The sequence below is a fragment of the Hippoglossus stenolepis genome, chromosome 9 (assembly GCF_022539355.2).
Source record: "Hippoglossus stenolepis isolate QCI-W04-F060 chromosome 9, HSTE1.2, whole genome shotgun sequence".
Lineage (NCBI taxonomy): Eukaryota > Metazoa > Chordata > Actinopteri > Pleuronectiformes > Pleuronectidae > Hippoglossus > Hippoglossus stenolepis.
In genome coordinates, this window is record NC_061491.1 from 5045060 (window position 1) to 5066916 (window position 21857).

The 21857-nt window shown below is 40.7% G+C and overlaps 1 protein-coding gene across 1 annotated transcript in view; it reads left to right on the forward strand.

Annotated features, from left to right (window-relative positions):
* The first annotated feature begins 509 nt into the window (after positions 1-509).
* gcn1 (GCN1 activator of EIF2AK4) overlaps positions 510-21857 on the forward strand; it is a 33932-nt gene continuing 12584 nt past the window's right edge. Inside the window, exons 1-35 of the mRNA XM_035165611.2 lie at positions 510-565; positions 2395-2497; positions 2606-2669; positions 3500-3631; positions 3989-4097; positions 4245-4343; positions 7023-7157; positions 7244-7421; positions 7515-7589; positions 7891-8019; positions 8108-8158; positions 8245-8343; positions 8511-8684; positions 8787-8939; positions 9021-9113; positions 9222-9297; positions 10554-10713; positions 10898-11087; positions 11214-11338; positions 11560-11738; positions 12894-12987; positions 13070-13183; positions 13293-13491; positions 13581-13730; positions 14449-14630; positions 14982-15062; positions 15273-15416; positions 16667-16791; positions 16925-17114; positions 17228-17298; positions 18414-18579; positions 18666-18860; positions 19567-19813; positions 20486-20607; positions 20738-20852. Of these exons, the coding sequence (XP_035021502.1) occupies positions 548-565; positions 2395-2497; positions 2606-2669; positions 3500-3631; positions 3989-4097; positions 4245-4343; positions 7023-7157; positions 7244-7421; positions 7515-7589; positions 7891-8019; positions 8108-8158; positions 8245-8343; positions 8511-8684; positions 8787-8939; positions 9021-9113; positions 9222-9297; positions 10554-10713; positions 10898-11087; positions 11214-11338; positions 11560-11738; positions 12894-12987; positions 13070-13183; positions 13293-13491; positions 13581-13730; positions 14449-14630; positions 14982-15062; positions 15273-15416; positions 16667-16791; positions 16925-17114; positions 17228-17298; positions 18414-18579; positions 18666-18860; positions 19567-19813; positions 20486-20607; positions 20738-20852 (4537 nt within the window). The 5' untranslated portion in view covers positions 510-547. The remainder of the gene's footprint in view (positions 566-2394; positions 2498-2605; positions 2670-3499; positions 3632-3988; positions 4098-4244; positions 4344-7022; positions 7158-7243; positions 7422-7514; positions 7590-7890; positions 8020-8107; positions 8159-8244; positions 8344-8510; positions 8685-8786; positions 8940-9020; positions 9114-9221; positions 9298-10553; positions 10714-10897; positions 11088-11213; positions 11339-11559; positions 11739-12893; positions 12988-13069; positions 13184-13292; positions 13492-13580; positions 13731-14448; positions 14631-14981; positions 15063-15272; positions 15417-16666; positions 16792-16924; positions 17115-17227; positions 17299-18413; positions 18580-18665; positions 18861-19566; positions 19814-20485; positions 20608-20737; positions 20853-21857) is intronic.

Genomic DNA, 21857 nt, shown 5'->3' on the forward strand with positions numbered 1-21857 from the left:
TAAACAGATAATATATTTAAGGGGCAACATATATTTCATATTTTATTTTATTTTATAATATTTTATATATATATATTCTTTAAATCTTTATAAGCTTATATTTATACTCTTGCATGGAGCTATTGTAACAAACACAATTTCCCCCTTGGATCAATAAAGTATTTCTGATTCTGATAAAGTGATGATACATAATTTAGATAAAATAAACAGGTGATATATAATACAGGTCATATAAACAGACTATATATTATATAGGTAACATAAAGTGATGCTATATTTAATTTAGATAATATAAACAGATCAAATATAATACAGGTAATATAAACAGATACTATATCATATGGGGAACATAAAGTGGTGATATATAATATAGATAATATAACCAGATGATATATAATATGGATAATACAAACAGATGATATATCATTTAGACAACATAAACAGATAATAGTATTGTGATTATATTAAGGGTAAAAAAAAAAGGTTACGTAGCTTTTGTAACCCGGAAGTGACCTCACCAAGTTCTTCCTGCATCAAGACCGGCAAGATGGCAGCGGACACGCAGGTTTGTGTGGCTGTTTTTTCAGTAGTGTGCTATCATCTAACTTAATGAGTATCATGTACGAAGGGAATCGAAGCGGAGGTTTATCGAGTTCCACTTCGTAAACTCGCTGGTGTGTGTTTTTTGTTCGTCGAGAAACCGGAGTGGGGAAACTTCACCAACAGCTAGCAAACGGCTAGCTAGCAGCCTGTTAGCTCAGTGCTACGCAGCCTGGGTGTGTGGATGAGACTGAGCTGCAGCAGACAGAGGACTGTGTCTGAGCTGAAGCTGTGGGTTTACTGGGCTGTGGACGAACTAGTCAGGGGCTTTAACTCATTGTCATCGACTGGAGTTGGTATACATTCTACCAAGTCCATCAAACAAGCATCTTCAACGACGATGAGTCAATTAAGCTACGTCCTCGCTCCTCCACAAGTAGTGAATCATAATAGATGAACTAACATTAAATATACCATATATTAAACCCAGGGTGGCAACAGGAACACAGGCACAGAGTGTATTGAGTCTGTTGAAGATTCCTTTGTCGACCACCGGTTGATTAAAATAAACCAAGGCCCTTATTGTTGACTGTACACATTATATTTTTATTGAAAGAAATGTAAATACACAGAGTCTCTCCACAAAGAGACAGTTTCATCCTTTCTCTCATTTCTCTCCCTCTGAAGCAACATCTTTCCCACTCACAGACTTAAAACGAACACATTCAAAATCATTTCATCCTAATAGGGTTACACTCCTGGGATTGGATTTTATAAAACTGCTAAGTGTGAACATTTGAAATAAAATTCACTATTTGTCATTCCCGCAAACTCTTCATAAATGACAGGCACATTGAGCTTCTGTCTGATGATAATAATAATATATTCACTGACTCAGTACAATTAAGAATAGCGTCGTATTCTGCTTTTTTTTGTTTTTGTTAAGGTTTTATTTGACATTTATCAGGGGGTACTACAACAGTAGGGATAATTTGTGCATCAACCTTAAATTCTAATGGCTGTCTTCTAACTACACAGCACTTCTCAAATAAAGTTACAAAGTGCTCCACAAATTTTTTTTTTTAATTACATACAAATAATATAAAAACACAGTGATAAAAGAACGAATTCAAGAATAAAAACGTGTGTGGCATAAATGACTTAAAATCAGTGAATGCAGTACGTTTTAAAGTACATTTTAAGCTTTGATTTAAAGGAAGTGTTACACAGGATAGGGACGTTTTTTAGTTGTCTGTACCAATCACTTTGTAACTAAATATTCCTTATCAGATGATTTCTCTGATGCACCTTGTCGTCAAACAGCCGGAGGTCTTAAAGCAGAATTACGTTCCCATTTCAGGCAGTTTCCTATGATTTCATCCGTACTCATATATTTATATGTATATATATATTGGTCATTTATGAGATGTAAATATTTTGCACAAGAAACAGGAACACACAAAATGATAGTTGTACATTGTCTGTTCCGGCAGAATAACATACCTCTGAGCAAAAAATGTAATGTAAGTAAGATTTAGGCTCAATCTTATCCTCTGATTGACTATTTCCTCTATGACCATATATGCAATGGCTTGAGAGTTACTTTCATAATTGGCTGTAAGAAGCAGTTCATCTCATGATAAATGTGACTTATTCATATATATAGATAGACAGAAAACCAGCCAATCATTGAAGGCATCCCTCAAGTAAAATTGTCAATTTTCCCCCAGGTTCCAGAAAGCAGCATGAACTGAGTCTCTTTTGGTCCTTGACTTTGAGTCTGATCACTGCTACCATCTGCTTCACTGAAGTCATCACACCAGTTCTCATATTAACTGTGACTTGTTGCTTCAGGTTTCAGATGCGCTGAAAAGATTTGCTGTAAAAGTGACCACAGCCAGCCTGAAAGAGCGCAAGGAGATATTTGGAGAGCTGAAACGGTGTATACAGGGCAAAGGTGAGGGATTTTGTGTTGTTGAATTTTCTACACTATGATGATGATGATGATGATGATAAAAATGGTGCTGTAATTACCACTGATGGATCTTCAAAATGCATTTTTTAGAGTTACCAGAGCCTGCCATCAAGGGACTATGCAAGCTCTTCTGTCTCACGCCACACAGATACCGGTAGGTTCATGTAGTAACTTTCACATGCTAGAAAACTATATTTGACACTTGTATAATGCTCCCATTAAAGGTTTCAGTTTATTCAGAACCCTTATTTAAAATTTAAGGTAAATGATTATTTACACTCTAGCTGCCACTCAAAGGACTTTACAGTGGACTGTATGGCCATTTTCAGACATGACAATGACTGCACAATGGGATCCGGACTTTCTCCGGAGTTTGCCTTTGACATATAAAGAATATAGTAGGAGAGAGACACATTCACAACAACACAAAAATGTCCAGAGTGTTCAGGTGCAGTTTGGCACCTGTGTGGCGATGTATAAATTCTTCTGCAGAGATCACGTGTTTTTGTTTCGAGCACATTGACACCAGCATCGGTCCTTATCACCAAAAGATCTCAAATAAAATTTTTCGTTTTTGAGAGAAATGGATTCTTTCGTGCGTAACAAACACCATCAACGCACCCACTGGCTTGAAGTGAATCCTCCAGACAATCTCCTGCTATATTCTCACATGGCCTCACTCAGACATTAACAGGAGTTTATGTCCGCAGCAACAATAGCTGAGATTTGCGTTCAAACGCACAGCCCCTCTGGATAATTTCAAGAGATATCCAGAGTTCAGTGCATGTCTGGAAGCAGCTCATATCACCAGTCCAACAGTCCTGCAATAATTGGACTGTAAATCTGTATTTACAGTTGGTTGTGCTGTCGCAGTATATTGCATTAGGAAGTGTTTTGTGCTATTTAACCTACTCTCATTGATATAAATGGGTTAGACAAACTAACACAAACACCTTTGGCATAATTGATGTGTGTGCTTGACAGGGATGCTGCATCACGCAGAGAGCTGCTCTCCATCATTGGCCAGCTGGCTGACAGTCAGCCCGACATCCTGGTCACCAGCCTCCTCCACTGCCTGCTCAACAGTGGAGTCATCAGCAAAGGTGGAGAGCCCAGGTACTGCTCTGTCTGAACTACTGTAGTTTACTTTATAGTTGCATTGTCAGCATCAATCTGTCATTTTCACTCTGTGTTTGATAAACAGGATAAGCAATGTACATAATTATAATGATGTGAGTGCAGGAAGCAGAAACAAGGACCAAAATAATCCACTATTTTTTATTTTAAGAAACAGGATTAGTCACTTTAAACAACAGACGATTAAAAATATATATTTATAATTTAGATACTAATAAAAAACAAACATTAAAAACAAACCACTAAACAAATATAGATACGTGTGTTAAGGAATCTATTTGTTTCCCATGACCCTGTTTTTTTCCCTTTCTTATGTTTTCCTTATTATATTTTTAGTAAAAGCTCAGGCTCTGCTGCCTTCATCGGCCTGTCTTGGACAATCCTTTTAGTCCCCACTGTGTTTTCTGCCCCAGAGAAAAGAGAGGGACCCATCTGGAAGAAAATGGTCAGTGAATGTTTCTTAATTTTTGTACATAAATAACACCATTGATGTTATTATTTTCTGAAAGAAATATTCGAAGTTTAGGGTCATACAGTTTTCACAGAGGTGTTAAATGTCACTGACAGTATGGCCTGTTGCCCTCTCTTTAAGGTGGAAGTTCAGAGCCTTCTTGTAGCCGAGGTTGTGGGTGGAGCCAAGACCATCGCTCAGAAATCAAGTCTGAAACATCTCAGTCAGCTCTGGAAGGAAGTGAGTGCCATACACACTGGAAATCAAAGACACACAAGTTGATCTGGTCAGAAGGGAGGATCTAAGCTTATGATCACCCTGAATTGACATTTTCAGTTCTGTCATTTACTTTTTCTCCAAGCAAATCAGAGATGTGAGTGTGATGCAGAGGTCTACAACCCAGTGATTTTTTTGCTCCCATCTGAAGTGCATTTTTAACCCCTCACCAAGTAATAATCAACGAGAGATTTTTATTTGTATAGCTCATATTTCCATATATATATACACTACCGTTCAAAAGTTTGGGGTCACTTAGAAATTTCCTTATTTTTCAAAGAAAAGCACTGTTTTTTTCAATGAAGATAACATTAAATTAATCAGAAATACACTATACATTGTTAATGTGGTAAATGACTATTCTAGGTGGAAACGTCTGGTTTTTAATGAAATATCTACATAGGTGTATAGAGGCCCATTTCAGCAACTATCACTCCAGTGTTCTAATGGTACATTGTGTTTGCTAATCGCCTTAGAAGACTAATGGATGATTAGAAAACCCTCGAAAACCCTTGTGCAATTATGTTAGCACAACTGAAAACTGTTTTGCTGGTGAGAGAAGCTATAGAACTGGCCTTCCTTTGAGCTAGTTGAGTATCTGGAGCATCACATTTGTGGGTTCGATTATACTCTCAAAATGGCCAGAAAAGAGAACTTTCATGTGAAACTCGCCAGTCTATTCTTGTTCTTAGAAATGAAGGCTATTCCATGCGAGAAATTGCGAAGAAACTGAAAATTTCCTACAACGGTGTGTACTACTCCTTCAGAGAACAGCACAAACGGGCTCTGACCAGAGTAGAAAGAGAAGTGGGAGGCCCCGGTGCACAACTCAGCAAGAAGACAAGTATATTAGAGTCTCTAGTTTGAGAAATAGACGCCTCTAAAGGTCCTCAACTGGCAGCTTCTTTAAATGGTACCCGCAAACGCCAGTGTCAACGTCTACAGTGAAGAGGCGACTCGGGATGCTGGCCTTCTAGGCAGAGTGGCAAAGAAAAGCCATATCTGAGACTGGCCAATAAAAAGAAAAGATTGATATGGGCAAAGAACACAGACATTGGACAGAGGAAGATTGGAAAAAGTGTTATGGACAGACGAATCAAAGTTTGAGGTGTTTGGATCACACAGAAGAACATTTGTGAGACGCAGAACAGGTGAAAAGATGCTGGAAGAGTGCCTGACGCCATCTGTCAAGCATGGTGGAGGTAATGTGATGGTCTGGGGCTGCTTTGGTGCTGGTACAGTGGGAGATTTGTACAAGGTAAAAGGGATTTTAAATAAGGAAGGCTATCACTCCATTTTGCAACGCCATGCCATACCCTGTGGACAGCGCTTGATTGGAGCCAATTTCCTCCTACAACAGGACAATGACCCAAAGCACACCTCCAAATTATGCAAGAACTATTTAGGGAAGAAGCAGGCAGCTGGTATGCTGTCTGTAATGGAGTGGCCAGCGCAGTCACCAGATCTCAACCCCATTGAGCTGTTGTGGGAGCAGCTTGACCGTATGGTACGCAAGAAGTGCCCATCAAGCCAATCCAACTTGTGGGAGGGGCTTCAGGAAGCGTGGGGTGAAATTTCTACAGATTACCTCAACAAATTAACAGCTAGAATGCCAAAGGTCTGCAATGCTGTAATTGCTGCAAATGGAGCATTCTTTGACGAAAGCAAAGTTTGAAGAACAAAATTAATATTTCAAATAAAAATCATTTTTTCTAACCTTGTCAATGTCTTGACTATATTTTCTATTCATTTTGCAACTCATTTGATAAATAAAAGTGAGTTTTCATGGAAAACACGAAATTGTCTGGGTGACCCCAAACTTTTGAACGGTAGTGTGTATATATATATATATATATATATATTTTAAGAAACAGGGGTAGTTACTTTAAACAACAGAAAATTTAAAATATATATTTATAATTTAGATACTAATAAAAAACCACTGAACAAATATAGGTACGTGTGTTAATAAATATATATATATAATAACAAGGTTCGACATCCTCTGCCCTTGATCCTCAAGGTCAGCCCTTGATCCTCAACTACAATGAGGAAAAACTACATTTCAAAATTCAAACCTTTTACTTGGGGGGGAGCCCAAATTACTTACTATTGTAGGTACTGAGGTGCTCTCTCACCTCGCTGCCTTGCCAGATTAGTGCGTTCACCCGGGTGTCACATGTCCATCACTGCTGATCGGAGCAGGAGCTAAATATAATCTGTGTTTTCTGCAGAGTCATTTGACCTGGGAGTGAATGGTGTATGTTTCCATTTATTGCAGACAAAGCCCGATGTTTTTGACCAGTGGATAAGGGGGTTGAATCCCCTCAAGCTTATCAAAAAGGCTAATGTCATGCCATGTTCGGATTTCTGTCTTTGTTGGTTCAATTTTGTAAACTTTAAATGAGTTTATATGTAATAAGCTACATGTTTGTGATATTGAATCCACATTTACAAAGAGGCCCTTAAGAAGATTTTACTTTCTATGTTAGGAATAAAATTACAGCTAACAATGACAGTTAAATAGTAGTACTAATGCTGGTTGAAGGACAAATGATTTTCTGTGGGCCTTTCAAATCATAGCAACAGTCATGAATCCTTAATCGTGTGCTCAGTAAGTCTGACCTGTGATTTGTTTAACAGAACCCTGGATTGGTTGATCAGTACATCAGCACACTGCTGAGTCTGGACCAAAGCCCTACAACTCTGGCCATGCTGGGGGTGTGTGTAGAGTTCTGCACTGCTCAAAAAGACAAAGCTACAATAGAGAAGCATAAGGTAACTTTTTTTATATCCTGATTTGTAACCTTCCATGTGCTGCAAGAGTAGCAACAACATTTAAACTTGTGTGTGCTGTTTTTCAGAGTGCCCTGTTGGACCTGTATGTTAAATCAGTCCTTATGAGCAAGACAAAACCACAACAGCACATTTTGGACAAATGCGGCTCCTTTCTGCGTCATGTGTCCCACTCTGAGTTCAAGGAGCAGCTCCTCCCTATCCTGCAGAAGACAATGCTGCGTAGTCCAGAGAACGCCATTGAGAGTGAGGCTCTTTCTGTTTCTGATGACTGTTTAATACTTAATGCTCAGCCACCTCTCAGATAGTGGATTAAAACATTGTTTGGTCTCTTTCCAGCCATTTCCTGCCTGCTGTCCAGTGTGACTCTTGACCTCAGTCAGTATGCCATGGATATCGGGAAGGCAATAGCAAGTAAGGCCTTTATGGATTTTAGACCAATTTAGTTATGTATATGTTTCGTAGAGTGCCAAAAAATGTGTCTTCGTGCAAGTATTTATATCGCATTTTTACAGTCCTAATGACAACTCAAGTGGTCTGTATTTAAAGGGTTTGTATTTATATAGAGCTTTTCTCGTCTTGAAGACCGCTCCAAGTGTAGCATCAAAGTATCTTGCCCAAGGACACTTTGGAATACAGTCTGGAGTAGAAAGACTGGAGTCGAACCACCAACCTTCTGGTTAGAGTATATAAATATGGTCGTTTTGTGTTTCAGGTCAGCTTAAAGCCAATAACGCCCAACTGATGGAGGAGGCGGTCCAGGCCATGCACAACCTGGCTAAGCAGTGCAGTGACCCCACGGCAGTGCAGGAGATTGTCACACACCTCTTCAAGATCCTCGGAGGTGAGCAACTTAATTACCCTGTAGAATGAAATATTGTCTCATTCATGTTTAGTTTTGCTCAGCTGAAGCACAATTCTTGCATTTGCAGGGTCTGAGGGAAAGCTCACAGTTGTTGCCCAGAAGATGAGTGTGTTGTCAGGTAAGGGGTACTTTCAGGTATGATGTAAGCATGAGATAGTAAGGACACAGACATATTTCAACTTAAGAATTTTGTTCTTGTTGTAGGGATTGCCAGCTGCAGCCATCATGCTGTGTCAGGAACCTCCAGCCAGACATTGAGCGCTGCAGTCGCTGTGATGTTCATCCCTTATTTACAGCAAGAAGGTATCACTGCTCTGTTTTCTCTTCCCTGCCAGAATCCTCTACAGACTTACTAACTCCATGAAAACAAGACAATCAGAACCCAAAATGCAATTTTATGCCATGAGTCTGGAAATTGTTTGCAAAGTCACTGTTTCAGTCTAGCACTAACTTTACTTTGTTTCATTTAGTTCATGAGGGCACCTTGGTGCATGCCGTGTCCGTGCTCTCCCAGTGGAGTAGTCGCCTTACAGTAGAAGTACCATCTGCTCTCTTGGATTGGATGAAGAAAGCTTTTACCCTCAAGACCTCCACCTCACTGGTTCGACACACCTACCTTCAGGCCATGTTGGGGGTCTTTAAAGGTCAGTCACATGAGAGACATTAGGCTACATGTCAAATGTCCAGCTCCAGATGCATTAGTTTAGGTCAAACTACTTACCACATTTCTTTTCCCCGATGACTAGGTGACACTCTGGCACAGGCCTCGGACCTCTTGCCTTTGCTCCTCCAAACGGTGGACAAGGCAGTGGCCCAAAACTCCCAGCATGCTTTGCTTGCAGAGGGTGTGGCAGCTTCTGTTCTTTTGAGTCGACTGGCTCTGCTGGAGACACAGACAGGTGAGGCTCTCATTTTTACATTTTATCAATCGCTGTTGGAGAAGGAGGATGGTAAGTGATGCAGATTATTTGTCTCTACAGAAGCTAAATTCACCAGCTTCTGGAACGTGATCTTAGATGAGAAGAAGCCACTATTCACCACAGAGAAGTTCCTCTCCCAGGCCAGTGAGGAAAGTATGGAAATATCTTTTCTTAATATCAGCATTGCAAAAGATCATGAGTGATGTGAAATGTCAAGACTCAAAATGATGGATTATTTCTGTCTTTGTCACTGTTGTGTAGCTCTACTCACAGTACTGCTGCTCTGTGAAAGGCTCTTCTTGGACCACGCCCACAGACTCAACAGCAGTAAATCAACGTGAGTCTGTACTCTGATTAACCTGGACATAACTTTTTCCCAACAAATGTGTTATTATTACTTAAGTATTGCTGGAAAATGGAATATTTCCTTTAACTTACGTGTAACTAAATGCTGACACGGGAGCTGTCCGTACTGTCACCTCCGCCAATTAGGTTCTGTTTTGATTTGCAATCACCACAGAACTTGGTAAAAGGCTGTGGTATGGATCAGGGAAGAACCCATCAAATTTTCGATCTGGATCTAGGGGCAGAAGGATCCCGGATTTGTTTTTCACTTTCTTAAACATTGCGTCTTTTTGAAATTTTCCTTGATTCCAAATTCAAATCCAGATCTAGTGAGTTTAAATGCTGTTTCATAAGGTGAATGTTGGGTGTTAATGGAGGTATGTACTTCCTGTATGAGACTAGTTAACATTGTCAACACAACATGAAAAGCAGCAGTAGTGTGGTGCTATTAATCTTCAAAAACGTTCTTCTCTCGCTGTCGTTGCTGGTTAACCTTTCTTAATATCGTCATACACTACTCTCTCCAATAATGTGCTGAACTGCATCATCTGGATGCATAGTGACATTTTTAGAAATGACCAATGTTTTGGAGGAACGCAGGACATGTTGGATTATGGTGTTCAATCAAACCCATATTTCAAGTAGATAGCTGTCATTAGCATTGGTGCAAATTGATATACTATTTGAATCCTCCTCATTTAGCATTCATAAACATTGAATACAAATTTTAATGGTTTATAACACATCAAATGTTGTAAGCAGATACTAAGTTATTTATTTATTTATAGAGTTGACAGCCACTTTAACTCCTCCTCTGCTGGATGTTGCTTTTAAAACAACAATTTCTTATTGCATTATATTATAACATAGGACACCTATTAGATAAGATGTGTCCATTAGAATGCATTAACATGTATCACACACAAATTTTACTTTTTTACTGTGTATAGACCCAAGTACTCATATTATCAAGAATATCAACATACTTTAAACCCATATTAAGTTCCTTCAATATAGTTGCCATACAATGACTGTCACATGATTGTAAATTATGCATTTTCAGTGAGATCCTGTTGGTTGTGATTATTGTAAACTTCCATTCTGAAAGGTTCTGTCCAAATGAGATCTAATGTAGTTTTATTGCAGGGAATATACAGAATATAGATTTATTACACATTTGTCTAATTTACTTTCCTGTCACACTTTAATCACTAATTGATGTTTCCTGCATGTTACTGTGTTTTGTAGGATGTATCATCACACCACTGTCGCAATTCTGCTGTCTCTGAGCTGGCGTGTAAGGAAGAGGGCACAACAGACGGTCAGGAAGCTGCTCTCCTCTTTGGGTGGATCGAGTTTAGCCCACGGCCTTCTGGGAGAACTCTGTGTGGTCATCAACAAGCACAAAGTACACACTGATTATTCAGATTTAGTCCTCAAAAATATATTTACAGTAGTTACGCCACATCTACCAAAAGAGAAAATCAGATTGTACTGTAGTACATATTCTGTTTTATAATTACTTACAACCACTACAGTTTGAGACAAAGTGAGTTTATTTTTTCTCCTGACTGACTGTTGTAATTTGTCAGGTTTTACCCCAAGACGTCCTGGTGTCAGACTCAGGAGAGCTGACTGAGTTGGGTCGCAGCTACATCCCCCCTCGTGTTCTGCTGGAGGCTTTGTATGTTGTTTGCTCTGCTACCAGCCAATGGGGGGACCCTACCGAAGCAGAGAATTTGGCCATGGAGACCATGATAGTCTCTCATCATCCATCCATAAGTATGAGAATGAGTCTTATTAACTAATTTCATCCCGCTAGGTTTTTGTAGTTTAATGACTCTGGGATATTGCATCAGTGCTCTGTCCTGTACTTGACATCTTATCTACTCCATGTGTCTCCTTCAGTTGAAGCTCGTCAAGGCCTCTGGCCTGTTCTGCTCTCCTCCATGAACATAAAAGCAGAGGAATTTATAGAACAGAATCTGGAGAAGATCCTGCCTCGTCTACTAGATGTCAATGCTGACAACCAGGTGTGACGATAACACACAGCTTTCACATGAGATTTATACACAATAAGAATACTTAAGTGTACTTGACTGCTGCGGCGAAACTAGTTACCTTTTTTTCTACATCCTGCATACAGGATGTAATCATTTGCTGAAGAATCTTGCAACACATTTATCATTGAAACATACAGATTTATGTTACATGATACCAGGATGTTTACAGCTCATGTTTCTTTTTTTCCCAGGCAACAAAAAATGCGGTCGGGGCTCTCTCCGGCCTCTCCCCGGACAACCTGTTACCGCGAGTGATGAGTCATATCACAGAGGGACTTTCCCGACCTGCTCTGCTTCACGTCACCAGAGAGGAGTACGCCATCATGCTCACACCAGAGGGAGAACTGTATGACAACAGCATCATCCAGAGGTAACACACAGTCTCTAAAACCACTGATGACTTTGACCTCAACAATCTCCAAAGTTTTCTTCAGTTTATTTTACTGTTTAGGGCAACGCAATAAAATATCACGATATGATTTTCATCAATAGCAATATGACAAAAGTCAAATACATATTGATGTAATGCTTATGCATTGTTAAAGCACAGTGAGGAGGTATAATACAATTGATCTACCCAAAATATCTAAAATGTCTTGTTGTTTAAAACAACAACCTTGACTCGGAGCAGGGGCGGACTGGGACAATAATTCAGGCCGGGAATTTGACTTCATTCCAGGCCACCCTTTTCACGCAAAGCACCAGTCCTCTAATTTTTAGGCTATCCCCATTTGTTGATGTAAAGGTTATGACATAAACTTGGGACTGATCAACAAGTACTCTATTTGAATACTGAGTTTTCAAGGTATGCTAAGGCTATGGTTGAATTAGTTGAATCACTAGGAGTACCGCAATCATATGACACACAAATGTTCAAGGCTAGACACACAAAACAGTTAGCCTACGCTTTTAAAAAGAGAATGATATGTACTAGCTCAAATGTTCAAATGATTAACCTTATTTTCAAGCATCAGGCATATCAAAAGTATCAAAATCTTCACACACACTAACAGAAATTTAACATAAGCTTCAACAATGTAAGTAAGTAAAAGGTTTTATGTTACAATGTTTACTCACTGTTGTCCATAAAGCAGACCAGTCAGAGTAGTCAGTAAGAAATTATCACTAGTAAACCAGTAGGCGGCGCAGTAACTCACTGCTCTCTGCCATCTTGTCAATGACGTCACAAGGCTGCTACAAAGATTTTTAAGAAGCGGAGCTGTAATGTCTTTGGCTGCTATGTGCGTCTCGTTCCTCATTCCTGCTTGTTATATTATCGCTGGTCAAGTTGACGGTTCAAGGCAGGCCAGAACGACCATCAGGCCATCGGGAAATGTGCAGGTCACCACTGCTGTGTAGCAAAAATCTGTCTTGAAAAACTTAAAAGAAACAGTGTGACATGTATTGTGGTTATTATTGATATAGACTGGGATTAATACTTCTTTCTTGATATACTTTTTGGCCCTATGATTCAACCCTTTTGTCCTTTATTTACTCCTGTCTTCCACCTCTACACTCGTTGCAGCGCCCAGAAGGAAAGCACCAAGAAAACAAACATAAAGCGAGAGAACAAGGCCTACTCCTACAAGGATCAGATCTTTGAACTGGAGTTAAAGGAGGTAAAGTTCACAAACCACCATCAATATTCTTTGGAGGTGATGGCGGCTGGAACATCCTTTTGATTTGTCATCATTTTTACAGGAGATAAAGAAGAAAAAGGGCATCAAAGAGGAGGTGCAGCTTTCCAGCAAACAGAAGGAAATGATGCAAATCCAGCTTGACAAGGAGAGCTCTATTCGCAAGAGACTTCAAGGGGTACGCAACCAAATCTGAAGTAAAGATTGAAATGATGTCTTTAATGCCTGGAGCACGGCTTTCTAACTGTGTCTTCTTGTTGGCCCGTGGCTCACCTTTCTGTCACCAGCTGGATGTGGAGCTGCAGAGTGTGATGGGTCTGCTGGAAGCTGTTTTGATAGAGAGACCAGCACAGATCACCAAAGAGCTCCCTGCTGTCCTGCAGGGCCTCCTGCCCCTGCTACAGTCCCCTTTGGCTGCTCCACGCGTCGAGCTGCCCTTTTTGGATATCGGAGTGTGCCTTATGCCCAAGCACCTTCACCATATAGGTACAGGGCCTGTTTTTGATTGTATTGATAAACACAGAACTGTCTTAGTATCTCAAGTCAATTTTAATCGTCTTTATTTCCCCTTCCAGCTGTGCTTGTGGGTCATGTGACTTTACGGCTGCTGAAGCCGGAGTGTGATCTGGACTCGGCCTGGGAAGAAGAGGACCTGGACACAGCAGCCAACCGTACTGTCGTACTGCTGCACGACCAGACTGTCCTGCAGAGAGAGAGCAAGAATGGTGAGCACAGACACTTAAAACCTAATCCTCACAGGCACCACACTTTTTTCTAAAAAATATATATATATATACATATATATATATATATATAGAATACATATATATATATACATACATGTATCAATTTTAATGCTAACAAAGATGTTTTACATTCTTTGAATATGTCCAGGTTATCTTCAGAACTGTTGGAACTCTCATTTAAGTGTTGTTTCCCATTTGATGTAAGGAAATTCACCCTAACTATTGCCCCTATTCCCCGGGTCAAAGAAAACACTTACATCCAGCTTTTTTCTGTAATTTGAATGGATACAATCAGCATTCACTCCTGAGTTTATTTAAATATGTTTTGGCCATAGACCTTCATCAGCCATCAAATTAACAGTGTGAAACAACATATATTTTCTATAAAGCAACAGACAATATTCATCAAAATACACAGTTTAATTTTACAATTAATACATTCAAATAGGTATAAAAATATGCAGAAGTTAATTCACACAACATAAATACAAATTACTCGAATGAAATGTAAAAAAAATCTGAAACCAGGAATGGGTTATATGAAAATACAAAACATACAAAATCTGCAATTTCAGGTTATATATTAATATAAAAGTGACAATTGTGTGTGTATATATATATATATATATATATATATATATTAGAATCACAAAAAATACATTATTACAGTATTTCCTGAAAATGTTTTCTTCCTTAGACGTGGCTCCCCTGTCTGCACCAGCGTTCTCCTTCTGCTTCCCTCTCCTCAATGCCATGCTGAGGGAGTCCTCGGGCAGCACCGAGGAGACAGAGAACATGATGACCAAAGAGTTGCAAGTCCTCAACGAACACTGCGAGCTTCGGGCAGAGACAAACATTGATGCCATTGTCATAGATGAGGTAAAGTCAATTACTTTGACTTTATTTTCTGTCTGTGACTTGTGCAGGAGGATGAGTGGGAAAAACAATATTCATTGGAAACAATAACCCATTTGTGCAGGCCACCAGAAATGAGTAATTAACAAGAGTATAATAGTTTTCATGCTGTCCTTTTGTGTTCACATTTATATACTCACAAATCATCCACCTAGCAGTCAATGTTTGCATGTCTTGGCAATATCTATTAAGCAAAGTCCTTTATGTATAACAATAATATGCAAAACAAATTGAGAGAGCTTTACGTGACAATATTATCATTTATTTTGTATTTGAATGGATTTATATACTAACTGTTTTGTCTTCTTGTCTCAGAACGGGCCTGAGCTGCTTCCACGTGTCAACATGTTGCAGCTGCTCACCAGAATCATTTCCACAGCCGCCCCAAGACTCCAGGTAAACAAGCAATTTTACAAACAGAATTTAAACTCTCAAATCTACTCATAGTTTTTGGAGTGAATTATTATTTATTATTATATAAAGTATATACATTTTCTAGAGTGTGAATTTGTCAGTTAGTTTCTATTTATTGTATGCAAGGCATTTGCTGTTTTAGATCTTGTTTTAGTTCTGAGAGATGTATGAATTGTGAGATATGTGTTGCAGGTGTTAGCGTCTCAGTGCCTGACCGCTCTGTGTGCCAGTGCTGGAGGAGAAGAAGGCTGCACCGTGGCAGAGCAGCAAGAGATAGATGTGCTGCTCAGCGCCCTGCTGTCACCGTGCTTCTCTGTCCGAGACTCCGCCCTCAGGGTGAGCTTTGGACAACTTTCATTTCAGGCCTTGTGTTTTTAGGATCTCCATCCTTCTGACACATTCTCATGCAATGTCTAAGAAATACCACAAAGGAATTTCACAAACTGTTTCAATTTTGGTGGTCAAAGTCACTGTGATGTCACAAAACATGACTCGAGCCATAACTCAAGAATTTGTATCCAAAATCATATTTTTAGATCATAATGGAGCCACTTATTTTGAAGATACCTGGCTACTATGTAACTATATATATATATATATATATATATATATATATATATATATACACCATGCTCAAAAAAATTAAGGGAACACTTAAATTACACATCAGATCTTGATGAACAAATTAATTAAGTAAAAAAATCTTTACTGATGTACATTGTAATTTGTTGAGAACAAAATGACGCTACAATGGTCAATGGAAACCTAAATCATCAACCCATTGAGGGCTGCATTCAAAACCACACCGAAAATCAAAGTAAAAAAAATTGAAATTACAGGCAGCATAATGTTCACCACGGCTTCTCCAGACTATTTCACGCCTGTCACATTTGCTCAGTGTGAACCTGCTCTCATCTGTGAAGAGAACGGGGTGCCAGTGGCATAACTGCCAATTCTGGTCTTCTCTGGCGAATGCCAATTGAGCTGCACGATGCTGGGCTGTGAGCACAGGGCCCACTAAAGGTTGTCGGCCCCTCAGTCCACCCTACAAGGGGTCTGTTTCTAACAGTTTGGTCAGAAACATGCACACCAGTAGCCTGCTGGAGGTCATTTTGTTTGGCTCTGGCAGTGCTCCTGTTCTTCCTCACACAAAGGAGCAGATACCCGTCCTGCTGCTGGGTTCATGCCCTTCTACAGCCCTGTGCAGCTCTCCTTGTGTAATGGCCGGTCTCCTGGTATCTCCTCCATGCTCTGTAGACTGTGCTGGGAGACACAGCAAACCTTCTTGCGACCACACGTATGGATGTGCCTTCCTGTAATAGCTGGGCTACCTTTGCTACCTGGGCTGCAGGTACCACCTCATGCTACCAGTAGTGACAAGGACACTACCAAACACACAAATAGAGAAGAATCAGTCATGAAGGATAAGGAGAGAGCAATTTCCTGTGGCCACCACATGCAAAACCATTCCACCTTTTTGGGGTTGTCTTACTGTTGCCTTCCCTTAATTGTTTTGAGCAGTGTATATATAGTACATGACCCACTGGCTGTGTATGCATACATTAACTCCCAGTCTTTGTGCATAGGGATTGTTGGAGATGGAGTTTGCCCTGCCCACTGACAGCACGGAGGCCACTGGGCTCAGTTTGCTGCGCAGACTTTGGGTTGCCAAGTTTGACGTTGAGGAGGAGGGGCGAGCTTTGGCGGAGAAGTATGTATTCTTGGATTCTGATTTCAAAAATGCTATATCCTACAAAATGTGCTTCAGCACGGTGAAGGAGCATAGACACTTATTATATAATCAACAGTTGAACTAATTTGTTTGCTTGGTATTTCCTCCTCAGACTCTTGGAGTCTCTGGCCCTGGAGCTGGTCCCTGAGCTCTGCTGCCTGCTGATTGGAGATGTCACCCACCACGAGGAAGCTATCCGTTCTGCCGCGGCCGATGCTCTGTCCAGTGCTGTGTCCGAGTACAAAGACCAGTCTGCTACTGTGCTCGGCCAGCTGACTGAGCTCTATCAAAAGAGACTTTATGTGAGACCCTGATACATTTCCAAATCACACTATTACTCTTACTGCTCTAGCTACTACTACTGAATGAATTTCATATCATAAATCTATGATGTTTGTATTTTTTATTTTTAAAGCGACCTCCTCCAGTGCTGGATGCCCTGGGCAGAGTCATCTCTGAATCTCCACCTGACCAATGGGAGGCCAGGTAGATCTCAGTTTGTTTGTCAAGACATACCAGAAGCTTTTAAGATGAGCTAGATGATGAGATTAAGTTTAAGATATGTTTTATTGGAAGCCAAAAAGAAAATCTTTATGTCTCAGGAACCTAAATTCATTTATATAAAATGAACCAGCATAATATATACTTTACATTACAAGTCGGGATTAGTTTCAACAGAGAAATATGAAGCCACAAAATAGTAATATTGATGACAAATGGGCAGATTTCCCAGGGTGGAAAGTCCTGACCCTTAGAAGATGGTAATAAGTAATATTTTGATAATATTTAAGATTAACTTACCCAAAACAATTAGGTTCAATGAGCATTATCTTTTCTTACTCCATGTAAAATGACTGCCATGGTGCATTTTCTGTATCATTTCTCTTCATAACTAAAGTCTTAATTCATTGAAAAAAGACCAAATTACACACACCCTATTTATGTTTAGTGTCTCTAGGCTATACACATTGACAGCAAAACATTAGAGATCGGCTTCTTCAGGAAAACTAAATCTAATAGGCAGGTAATGGGTGTTGCTTCTCTACTGCTACTGTAAAAAAAGTAGCCAATGTAGAAAAGATGTCCAATCTTGCATTCAGTGCACCAGGGACACCAGTGATATCAAATGCAAGTTGATATAAGAAAGTAATGAAGTGCTTATGGAAATGTTTCACAAATGTGTCATCAGCCAAAGGCATCTTAGAGAGAAGGGCTGGAGAGGCAGACAGGCAGGGACAGTCAGACAGAGGCATAGACTCTCAAGTAAGTTAGTGTTTGTCTCCAAGTTATGATGTAAAAGCCCTCTCAACTTAGACGTGTAAAAGTAAAGACATTAGGCCTGTTGTTGTGTTGAACTGTGTAGTTATTGAGTGTTGAAAGGGTCAGATCCTGGGAGAGAGCCAGGCACAGAAGATAGGGCCAGAGACAGCAACGAGCATGAGGACCCTATTTTTATCTGTCTTGTATTAGCAGGTATCAGATATTATCAGATAATATCATAAAAGCAATGATATTGTTATAACAGAGTACTAGAAGACATAGAGTGTAAAGTATTCCTTCTTTTGCACTGAGCTCTTTTGTCATACGCACTTGTTTGTCAGGTGTGGCATCGCTCTGTCTCTGAACAAGCTGTCCCAGTACCTGGGTGAATCCCAGGTCACCCCTCTCTTCCTTTTCTTCGTTCCTGATGCGCTGAACGACCGCCACCCTGATGTGCGGCGCTGCATGCTGGACGCTGCCCTCTCTGCACTCAACACACATGGAAAGGTACGGCTCACATTGGTTTAAACACACACTTGGATACCACCATTTTTGCCATGCACTGTACGTCATGTCCCTGCTCTTTGTAACAGGACAACGTGAGCTGCCTGCTGCCAGTGTTTGAGGAGTTCCTGAAGAACGCCCCCCAGGACGCCAGCTATGACTCTGTCCGTCAGAGTGTAGTTATTCTGATGGGCTCTTTAGCCAAACATCTGGACAAGAATGATCCCAAAGTTAAACCCATTGTGGCAAAGCTCATCACTGCACTCTCTACACCATCACAGCAGGTAAGCAACTCATCCCATCTACAGTGGAAACTGCTTAAAGTGATCAGATATAGTGATCAACCGTTTATATGGATCAAAACACTTGAGACAGAATCGTTCCTATACAAATGCTGTTTAAATAATTTGGTTATAGTGATCAAACAGTCCGCTTACTTTTGTCATTTTGGGTCTCTTCATACATGTTTGGACCATAAAAACTTTTTTTTTACTGCTCCTCTCTGTGTCTCTATCATTCACACTATGACATGCACCAAATCTAGCCAAACCCAAAGTGCCCCGCCATCTTGTCCGGCTCCATACATTATCTAAGTTTACAAATTCTGTTTTTAACGCGAGCGGGACAGGCTGATGAATGTGTAGCTATGAAAAAAGATTTTACTGCGTGCATGCCTGCATGTTCATACGTGAGTGAGCAATGTTATCTTTCTCTCAAGTTCTGGGACTATCATACAGAAGCTAGCAATTTGGTTATAGTAATCAACAGCTTATAGTGATCAATTTGGCCTGGGATAAACGTGATCACTATAAAAGGTTTCGCTGTACTTACTTACCCTCCATTGTTCAATGTTCAGCATTCAAGATTTGAATTTAAATGCACATCTCATTTTCCTGCCTCCCACATTACTGCCAATTCAACCCTTTTGTCTGGACCGAAATGAAAAAATTCACCACATAATCTCATGAGGTCTGTCAAATCCCTCATCAGGTCCAAGAGTCTGTGGCAGGCTGTTTACCTCCTTTAGTCCCTGCCATTAAAGAGGATTCTGCAGGCATTGTAAGAAATCTGCTGCAGCTGCTGCTGGAGAGCGACAAGTACGCAGAAAGAAAGGGAGCAGCGTACGGACTGGCCGGCCTGGTCAAAGGTCTCGGGATCCTGGCGCTCAAGCAGCAGGAAATCATGTCCACGCTGACTGACGCCATCCAGGACAAGAAAAACTTCAGGCGGAGAGAAGGTTAGTGAGGATCATCCATCCGCTCCACTGTCATGCTTTAGATAAATTTACACCTATATATATATACAGATAACAGTGTGTCTTGCTACATCATCCTCATTAGCTTTGACTCAATTCAGGGGCTGCATCCTTTGGAGTAGTGGTCTTTCCGGCCCACGAAGGAGGCAATCTCCGTGGGCTGGGTAGGCCGCAAAGGTCGAACTGAAATAGCCGTTCTGGTCTACAGACGCTTTTCTGCGATCTGCATCACCAGCTCGCCCTGCTCTTATTGCTGTTGCCTAGCAACAGAGCTGAAGTTAGACATTATGAGAAAGTTTGCACGCCTCTTGGTTTATTTAACATTTGTACCATAAGCTGTTGAGTTGAAGCGTGATACTCAAGCATTGGACATCTTGTCGCTTGCCAGCACCATTATCTATTTTTAATATGGTTCGTCACCGAAGCGCAATGAATCCTGGGATAGGTTGGGCTGGGAAGGATCCTCTTCTGGAGCCTTCGTCGGCCGCATTTGAAAAAGGACAGCCGCTGTGGTGCTATTGGTCTTCAAATGTAGCCTCTGAAGGATGCAGCCCCTGAACAGCTATTGTGTCTAGCACACAACTGCCAGAAGCTTGGTACAGCTTTTTTTTTCTTTCCAAAAGAAACTGCTGACCAGCTGTTTGTCTCTTGCAGGATCACTGTTTGCCTTTGAGATGCTATGTAACATGTTGGGGAAGCTGTTTGAGCCATATGTGGTCCATGTGCTGCCACACCTACTGCTCTGCTTTGGCGATGGAAACCAGTATGTCAGAGAGGTGAGTGGGTTGATCATATCCTGAGGCCATTGCCTCTTCTCCATTCACATCTCGCTTTCTGCTCAAATATACTTGAATGGTGCTCCCTGACTTAAGTTATTACCCCACTCCCTGTCTCCTCCTCCCCCAGGCTGCAGATGACTGTGCCAAGGCTGTGATGAGGAACCTTAGTGCCCACGGCGTGAAACTGGTCCTCCCTTCCTTGTTGGTGGCCCTAGAGGAAGAGTCTTGGAGAACTAAAGCAGGTGAGGTGCTCATGCATACAGAGTTACTCGAGAGGTCTGGAATATATTTAGGATGCAAGATTATTGGTCGTCTCCAGGTTCTTTGATTTATCTGAATCTTGCTTAAGCTGCTTTCAGACGTGCACTGAACTCTAGAAAATGTAATTGTCTGGAGTGGCTGAATGTGAGAGCCAAAATGTCAGAGTCAGTTGCTGCGGACATTCCCCAGAGTTTTTCTCCTGCCAGCCCCCTAGTAAACACTCAGGATAATCTCTGATTGAACCTATGTGACAATACAGCAGGAGATCACTGTGAGCAAATTGACGCATTGATGATGTTTCTAACACACACAAAAATAGTTAAAATATCTCTGGATGAAAAATAGAAGCCATACAAGTAGAACATTCCGATAAAGAGACAACGGGATTCAAGAGCTATTGTTGATATGGGCCACCACCTCCATCTCTACAATGGAACTTATACATTATAGGGCCCGGGGCGACTCGTCGACGTAATCGAGGTCATCGATTACGTAAATCGAGAGATTTAGTTTTGTTGTGAATACATCTAAGTGGAGAATCTCCTGCTGCTGTTCATGTTTGAAAGGCAAACTCCAGAGAAAGTCTGGACTCCATTGTGCATTCATGTCTGAAAACGGCTTTAGAAAGCTGAAGAAAGTTGTGTCCCAGCATACATACTACTGTAAATTTATTGTAGGCAGTGTTGTGCGTGAACGCATTCAATGAATATAATGTAAATATTCATATTTTTTGTAAACGCTGAACTGAACGAATCAGTTTACATATGATGAACATGAGCTGCGTGAACATGAGCAGCGAGCGAAAACTTTGTGTGTGTGTGCTCCCAGACTCTTCAGACTGGGAGCACACACACACACACATCAGCCCCGGGGTCCCGCCCCCTCTCATTTGCTCAGAGTGACACACACAGTGAGATAAGAGGAGAGTTAATGTGAAGCAGCCGGTAAGTGACTTTGTTGAATAACAGTGGGAAAAAACTGTGAAA